Raw genomic sequence first — 8254 nt, forward strand, 5'->3', positions numbered from 1 at the left:
TTTTGGCCTCCTATGTTTAAAATCTGTGCTAATTGTCAGGTGAAGGGGAACCTAATTTTGCTTGTGAAGCAATCAATGTGTGCTTGCATTAGCAAGTAATTGCCTCAATATTGTTATTAGAAATTGTAGGTGGTTTTATATGCATTGTTATCATGTACAAAAGCACAATATTGTGCTTTTTTTAGTATGAGCTTTTTTTTTTTTTTTTTTTTTACAATATTGTGACCTTTTTTTTTTTAAATATCACCACCAACCCCCCCCCCCCCCCACACACACACACACACACACACACACACAAACACACACACACACACACAATATCGTGATAATTATCAGATCGTGACCTTCATATCGTGATAATCATGATGTTTGGATATCGTAACATCCCTAATGCAGAGGATGGTTGTTGCTGTTGCTGCAAAGCTCGCGTTAAGCGCACTTTAACAGTAAAATCTTTGAAGAAAAAAAAAATCAATTTAACAATTACTTTTCAACATATACAATTTGACAAATAAAGATTTAAAATTTAAAACAAATGAGCCAGAGAGGAATAGTAAACATAAAGGCCTAACATTTTACAATTACTTAAGTATAATTATCCATCCATCCATCCATCCATTTTCTTGACCGCTCATTCCTCACAAGGGTCGCGGGGGGCGCTGGAGCCTATCTCAGCTGGCTCTGGGCAGTAGGCGGGAGACACCCTGGACTGGTCGCCAGCCAATCGCAGTAAGTATAATTAATACAAATAAATTAACTCATTCACTCCCAGCCATTTTCACAGAAGCAAGTCCGTTCGCTCCCGGCTGTTTTACTGACTGATTTTTCAAGGCCCACAGAATATTGTGTTCAAAGCCTGCCACACGCTGAGTTTGAAGTTCGAACCCACGTACATTGGACTCAAATATAGAAAAGGGAAAAAAAAAAAAAGATTCGGTGGGGGAAGACGGACCTCTCAGTTTCGGTGCGGGTGACGTGTGCGGGTGTAGCGAGGATGGACGCCGCCCAGCGTGGAGGCTGTTATACTTCACAAACTGTATTTGTTCAGCTTGGTACCACAAAAATCTATTCTTAGCATGTAAAATCCTGCATGAGTGGGTGACATCAGTACGCAGGTCTAAGTAAACGTTGCGTTCAAGTGCGCCATGGAAAATCATCAAGTGTTCTACTCCTGCACAGTCACAAGACATGCTTCAGAACCGAAACATGGTTACGTTTTAATTTGACATGAATCGGTGCTCGGATGAACCGGACCCAAATCGGTCCATACCACAAAAAGTATCTTCTTCGGTAACCATCCCTACCTAGTCAGCTGCACAAGTCAACTGATTTTTTTTTTATTATTATTTTGCTAGAGGACGAAAAATTAAACAACAGTGATGTTGTTGCATAAGTTTGCACACCCTCTGATACATGGGGATGACGCTGTGTTCAGAATTAACCAGTCACATTCAAAATCATGTCAAAATAGGAGTCAGCACACACTTGCCACCATGTAACTCACCTGCTCTGGTAGGCTTTTCTTGACCTTCTTGGGGGAGATTTTTTTGTTGTTGTTGTACAGTTTATAATCACATTAATGGTGGGAATAGTTGGAATTTATTTATTTTTTTATTGTGGTCTTTTATTATTACATTGAAAAAAAAAGTATTTAAACAGTGCTGTGTATACTTATTATTATACTTATTATATCCGCCATATGTCTGATAAATAAAGCAGCCCCGGTTTTATATTTAACTTAGAAGTACAAAAAGTTGGAAGCATATCTAACAGGCCAAGACTTATATTAAAAAAAAACCTCTTTGAGCCATATGTTAAACCGAGCAGAAAGTCCGCCATTTTGTATTTACTTTCTAATTTTGCCCCATTTTTGGCCTATTAGAGAGGTCGGGTCACATTTTAAAGCTCTCATCCCACAGTTTTTATCCGATTGACTTGACTGTGGGTGTGTCAACGATTCAAAAGCAAAAAACTCTTTACTCCACCAAATGCTGTTGCTACGCAGTACGTACTGTTTATTTCTCAATAGTACGCTGATATTGGTTGTCTAAACATGCATGAAAACTCATGAAATTTTGAAAACACAGCAGGACTGGCACAAAACAATACAAAGATCAAGATGTAAGGTCTGCGATTAGCTGGCAACCAGTCCAGGGTGTCCCCCGCCTACTGCCCAGAGCCAGCTGAGATAAGCGCCAGCACCCCATGTGACCCTTGTGAGGAACAAGCGGCCAAGAAAATGGATTGATGGAAGATGTAAAGGTTTATTCCATCATTTTCAAAAAATGTAAATTTCAATGTCAGTATACCCCAATGTGCAACACAGTGGGACGAGCTGCGAGGGCCCTTGAGCTCTAGGTTTAAGTGTTTGTTTGTTTTTTTGTTTGCCCCCCCCCCCCCCACCCCCACGTCCCAAACTGTTTTAAGTTGGTTAGGGGGTACTTGGCTGAAAGTTTGACAGATAGATAGATAGATAGATAGATAGATAGATAGATAGATAGATAGATAGATAGATAGATAGATAGATAGATAGATGAATGAATGAAAAAAGATAAGAACCGCTGGTATATTGTCCTTTTCCTCTATCTGTGTCTACGCCTGTGCGTGCTCATTCAAGCCAAGTGACAGATACAGGCTGCTAAATCTCCACTATGCATGAAGACTCTGCTATCGCTGCTAGCCATGCTATGTAAACAAAGCTATCAAATACTTTGGACATGCGTAACCTCAACAAATTAGCACGCCCCAAAACGGAGAACATTATTTTCAAACAAAACACAGTGTGGCTAGTTCTAACATATTATTATAGCGAAATATACCAATAATAATAAAAAATAAAAAAACTGACTCGCTCTGGATTTTAATTAATAGGTTAATGACAGTAAGTGAACTTGCATGATAATGACACTTGGCGTTGCTTATTTCTACGGACGTCACGGTTGGCTACTGTTACTAAACCGGTAAACCGATCAAAAGCTCGTTCGTAAAGGTCAGCAAGTAGAACGCCTATAATAGTTACGCAATATTCAAAAACTGCAAAACATGGGCTCGACTGCTAACACTAGCTAACAATTAGCAAAACATTGACTAGTGTGCTACGACAACACAAGGCCTCTTGTAAACAAATCGCCTTCGCCTAAATTGCAAGTCGTACCCTCCATATATAACGCTGCTGTATGGTGATGCAAACCACTCAAAACGCATTTTATTAAAAACGACCAACCTCAAAACATTACATTTCACATACATAAAGTTATGTAGCCACAGTTAGCTTTAAGCTTACCTTTTGAGAATGCTGCTGGAGGACATTCTGCTCCACCGTCATGGCCGTTTCAGAGACAAATGTTGACCAAATAAAACCAGGGTCAGCAAAACGCACGAGTTAGTTTCGCTCAAGTGACTTAAAAACGGTGGGAATCCTTCGGCGAAATTACGGGAGCCATGGCAGAGTGAGTTGGCCAGATTGTTGGCATGCATGAAAACATTGCCACCCCCCTCCCTGTGATCTGGTATCGATTACTCATGTCTGTGTGCACGCGGTGACGTCACGAACCATATTAAAGTAAGGCACATAAGTAATAACGTTTAATTTTAGCGACAAATGTTTTTACCATTGCAGGTTATATTTAGCCTACGGCTTGTATTTTGATAAATATGTAAACACCTTGCATTATCTGTTTTTTCCTCACACTCAGTTATCACTCAACCTCAACCTGAGAGAATTTTCAAAGTGTAAGCTATCTTGCGAGGTGCGAGCGTGCACGCGTGAGGGAGCTAAAAATAAACAAGTCAATAAATGGCACTTCATTTATATAGCGCTTTTCCACCTCACAAGGCCCTCAATAAGTCAATAAATAAAACAATTCAGAAATGTCGTATGACTTTCATGGCTATATAAAGTCTTGTGAAATATATCTATTATTGTGTATTACAATTTTACGGAAGCGTAGAGCTGCCAATGTGGAGTAAACATTTTTGGCTGGCGACTATGTTCGAACATACTCGCAAATATGTTCGAACATACTTGCAAATATGTTCGAACGTATTGAAATATGTTCGAACATACTCGCAAATATGTTCGAACATAGTCGCAAATACGTTCGAACATACTCGCAAATACGTTCGAACATAGGCTACTCGCAAATATGTTCGAACATACTCGCAAATATGTTCGAACATACTCGCAAATATGTTCGAACGTACATGTAGGCTACATGCTACAAAGTTAGCATACCTTCCCATGATGCCACGGGGTATTATTTGCGCATGCGCGAGTGAAAACAAAACCCAATTTTTTAGGCTTTTGGGCCACATTACCAATTCTTTAGAAAATTAAATAGATAAAAAACATTGTTTATTCGTAGCTTTTATTATTTATTATGTCTGCCGTACATGATTTGGTTCGTCATATTTTGCCCCATAATGCAATGGGGTATGGCGCTTCCGCACTTGAGCACCACAGCAATCGATCGGCGGAACAGAGCCTCGCCACCAACAGGGACAATTCAGTAAGTAAACGTCGTTCATAATTCTTTTTTCTTGCTTTATTGTTAAGTCGGCCTTGCATGATTTCGACAACTCGCCATCTATCGAAGAAAGACAGGAAGAAGAAGGAGCCGCGCACATTGTAAGACTCACGGCAATATAACCGATTCACAGCAGCCTACGCATCATGCTAAAATAACTTCTTGACGGGCAAGCTATTGCAATCACGGTAAAATAGCCGTTCACGCCAGGTCAAGAATACATCGCTCCGGCGATTGACCAATTAGAGACGTTCAAGGCACAATAACGCTAGTAGCGAGTTGCCAGTCACTCTAAAATGATCACTGCCAAAACTTTACACTAAACTGTTAATACAGTACTGTACATGATAATCATGTCTCATGGGATGGCATGTTTTCATGTATGTGCTTTATTCACAGTTTCTCTATAGAGTATTGTAGTAAAATAATAATAATAATAATAATAATAGAATTACAACTAACTGAAGAATACCCTGTTATGATGTTACAACAGTAGGCTGATTCTTACCTGGCAAGTCTGATTCCATGCTTTTCCTGTTTTAGACCAATTTCATATCCTAATAGTGGTGGTCCTGCCCTTCAGACAGCACACACCATAGTAATGGAGCGGCTCAACACTCAGAACTTCATGGCACATTTTGTATTTGTTCCTGTGAACTTATGTGTTGCATGTCCCCCTCTGGCTGGCAAACCAAGTAACTTTGTTTTTATGTTTTACAGGTGTGAAAGAATTAGGATTACAAATATTCTCAACATGGACAATGAACAGGAGCATATGGATGACTTGCTGAAGACATATTTCTTATTGGGACTTAATCATAAAGAAATTTTGATTTCACTTTCCTCTCTTCATGGAATTCACATGAGCCTTCGGACATTAACTCTTTGACTGCCAGCCATTTTCGGAAAAGGTAACCCCTATACTGGCAGCTGATTTACAGAATTTTACCGATCTTTCAAGCTCCACAGAAAATGTTGTGTTAGGACTATGGAAACGCGGATACTACCAAATGAAAGATTGAAGTCTCATCTTTCATCTAAAAAAAGTTTGTTTCTACCTGATTCGGATCTTCAGTAATCAACAATAGAAAACACCTTCGTTTCACCCAAATCCTCTATTTTCTTCCAAAATACGGAGAAATCAAGCTTTTTGTGAAACGTTATTTCATGCACTCTAGTGAATTTGGCACTTTTTTTTTTTGCATGAGTGATTCTACAAACACCTAAACTTCTCTAAAACACTACCCCAACAATAAAAAATGTTTTTTGATTGCAAAATAACAGTTTATTTACATGCAACAGTAGGAATCCGAACAAACAATTTGGAAAACTCTTTGCAAACTATTTACACGTGCGCAACAGTTTTTGTCAGTCTGCTTCTGCATGGACTGATTTGCGTAGAGGTTGGTATGATGAACGATGTGCTGGAGAAGTTCATCCGTGATTAAGAGCTCCAGGATGTCAGCTGGCAGGTGGGAATTCAGCTCTGCTGCAGCTTCCCTTGGTCCTGGTTTTGCAGCAAAGGGGAAGATGGTTGGCTGCCAGCCGAATTCATCAACTTCAAGCCAGCCAGAATCTTTGGGATCTGCAAATATACATTTCAATATCATATATTATTTTAGAGCACTGTGATGCAATGTGTGTGTGTGTGTGTGTGTGTGCGCATGTTTACCTTTTTTTCTTCGATGTATTGGTTGATGCACATTCTGTAAATTATAGAAGACGTTTACCATCAAATATTTTATTATTTTTATTATTTATATTATTTTTATTATTTATTATTATTATTTATCTTTTTTTTTTTTTTCCTTTTTACCTTTGTTCTGCTCACTGTGAGAAGGGTCACTTTGGGCCCTATGAGGGGGAGCTTGTTGCGGTGTATTGTTTTTTTACCTTTCTTTGTCGTAGAACCAGCGGTCGGACGTTGCTGTGAGCACGATCTATAAAATATACATTCACGTTTGTATAGGTAATAGATGTTCTAGTGTATATCAGCACATTTGCACACGCTGCTAGCAGATCGCCGAAAAGTTAGTAAAGCAATCTTACTAGCAAATCTATGCAAATGGTAGACTATGAACTCAGAACATCTTAAACATTGTGTGCATAGGCTGGGTGTACTACATGTATGTACCAAGGCAGTTGTAGGTGTCACATTCAATAGATTTATTTTTTTAGACCATTTGTGGCTACTGTGAAATCATGGACACTGCTACGTGTTCACAACATCTAAGGTAGGGGTCGTATTGTTCACACAACATCTAAGGTAGGGGTGGTATTGTTCAAAATCCTTGTTTAATGCAATTTTATTATTTTTTAAATTGTATTAATTTTTTGTTCCACACCTGGATTTGTGATTAACTGCTTGTAGCCACGTCAAAATCTGCTGCACACAAGCAGAAGGTCGCTAAAAACAGCAACTGCAAGGATGCACGGGCATGTACTTTGAAACATGTATTGAAATGACACCTATATAAATTATGAAATATGAAATAATGGGATAGGCTCCGGTGCCCCTGCGACCCTTGTGAGGACAAGCGGTTAAGAAGATGGATGGATGGAATATGTAATAATACTTTAACCTTGTAAAGTTTTTTTCAGCACGGGGACAGTAATTCCACAGAATTGTGTAATTTCCCTTTATTTTGGTAAATTCTACGGAGCCTCTTTGGTGACAGGGTAAGAAAAAAACGTTTTTTTTTTGTGGCGGGGGGGGGGGGGGCACTAATAAGTACTTTTTAGCATTTCAATAAGAAACGAAAAAGAACACACAAAGAACAAACTGTATCGTGACGTCATGTTGCATTTTCTGGCCTGAAGATGGCAGTGTTTTCTCAGTTTTGCATTGGTGAAGACCATGGTTTCCTCGTTGTCTACAGTTAAAAAAACACTTTTTTTTAACCTGCTCTCATTTCCACAAAATCAAAATGGCATGGAGTTTCTCACCTGTTTCATACTGCACACTACACCAGTTTAAAAAACAAAAAAAAACAATCAAACTTTTGTCTAAATATTTGAGTGTTCGTTTTTGTTTCTTATTGATGTGGTAAACTGTGGGTACAGGTTACTAAACTGTGGGTACAGATTACACCCTCTCCCAGAAAAATAACTAAATAAATACATTTTTCTTTTTTCCATACCCTGGCACTAGCTCCGTACAATTCCACAAATGAATTGGGGGTAATATTCTTGGGCTGAGGGGACAATCAATGTGGGCTCAGCCAAAGTGTGGAACGAGAGCACAAAAGAGGCAGAGCCCTTTGGAGAATGTTTTTCATAAACATGACAGTTGAGCTATGTATATTTATAGAGCATAGTGTGTAATATTTAGCAACAGTGAATGGAGCTAAATCTTTAGGCAACCTACTTTGTCATCTTGTATTTTTTCTATGTTGTCCTCGCTAATATTGCGGCGTCGCGAGAATGCACAGAGTGCCTCCATTCCGCTCTCCATTTCCTTACAATTATCTGCCAACGACTGTTAATCTGTCAATGAGACGTTCAGAAATTGTCAGCATTATAAAAAATATGTATATATATATATATATATATATGTAAATATACACCCATTTATATAGACACACTTACTTTTTTCTGTTGGGAGTGCTGGTGTGCTCATCCCGTCTACCTACTGATTGCCGATTAGTGCCTGTTGTGCAGACTTGTGCATGCCAAGACCCTGTGGCATTATGGGGATGTGGGGCGGTATGGGGTTTGGTATTGGTCAA

At 39.0% G+C, this 8254-nt stretch overlaps 1 protein-coding gene and 1 long non-coding RNA gene across 6 annotated transcripts in view; both read right to left on the reverse strand.

Annotated features, from left to right (window-relative positions):
• usp25 (ubiquitin specific peptidase 25) overlaps positions 1 to 3534 on the reverse strand; it is a 267458-nt gene extending 263924 nt beyond the window's left edge. For 3 of the 5 annotated variants that reach the window (XM_077504216.1, XM_077504215.1, XM_077504214.1), the window contains exon 1: positions 3284 to 3533. In XM_077504216.1, the coding sequence (XP_077360342.1) occupies positions 3284 to 3325 (42 nt within the window). In that variant the 5' untranslated portion in view covers positions 3326 to 3533. Of the gene's footprint in view, positions 1 to 3283 lie in introns of all 5 variants that reach the window. The other 2 variants (XM_077504218.1, XM_077504217.1) reach the window with 2 other exon arrangements.
• A 2490-nt stretch (positions 3535 to 6024) lies between these two features.
• LOC144005828 (uncharacterized) lies at positions 6025 to 8012 on the reverse strand. The gene is made up of 4 exons (XR_013279666.1): positions 7894 to 8012; positions 6343 to 6466; positions 6199 to 6232; positions 6025 to 6111 (listed from the first exon to the last, which is right to left on the reverse strand). It is a non-coding gene; the product is annotated as an uncharacterized LOC144005828 (long non-coding RNA).
• Between the last annotated feature and the right edge of the window lie 242 nt (positions 8013 to 8254).

The sequence above is a fragment of the Festucalex cinctus genome, chromosome 18, assembly GCF_051991245.1.
Source record: "Festucalex cinctus isolate MCC-2025b chromosome 18, RoL_Fcin_1.0, whole genome shotgun sequence".
Lineage (NCBI taxonomy): Eukaryota > Metazoa > Chordata > Actinopteri > Syngnathiformes > Syngnathidae > Festucalex > Festucalex cinctus.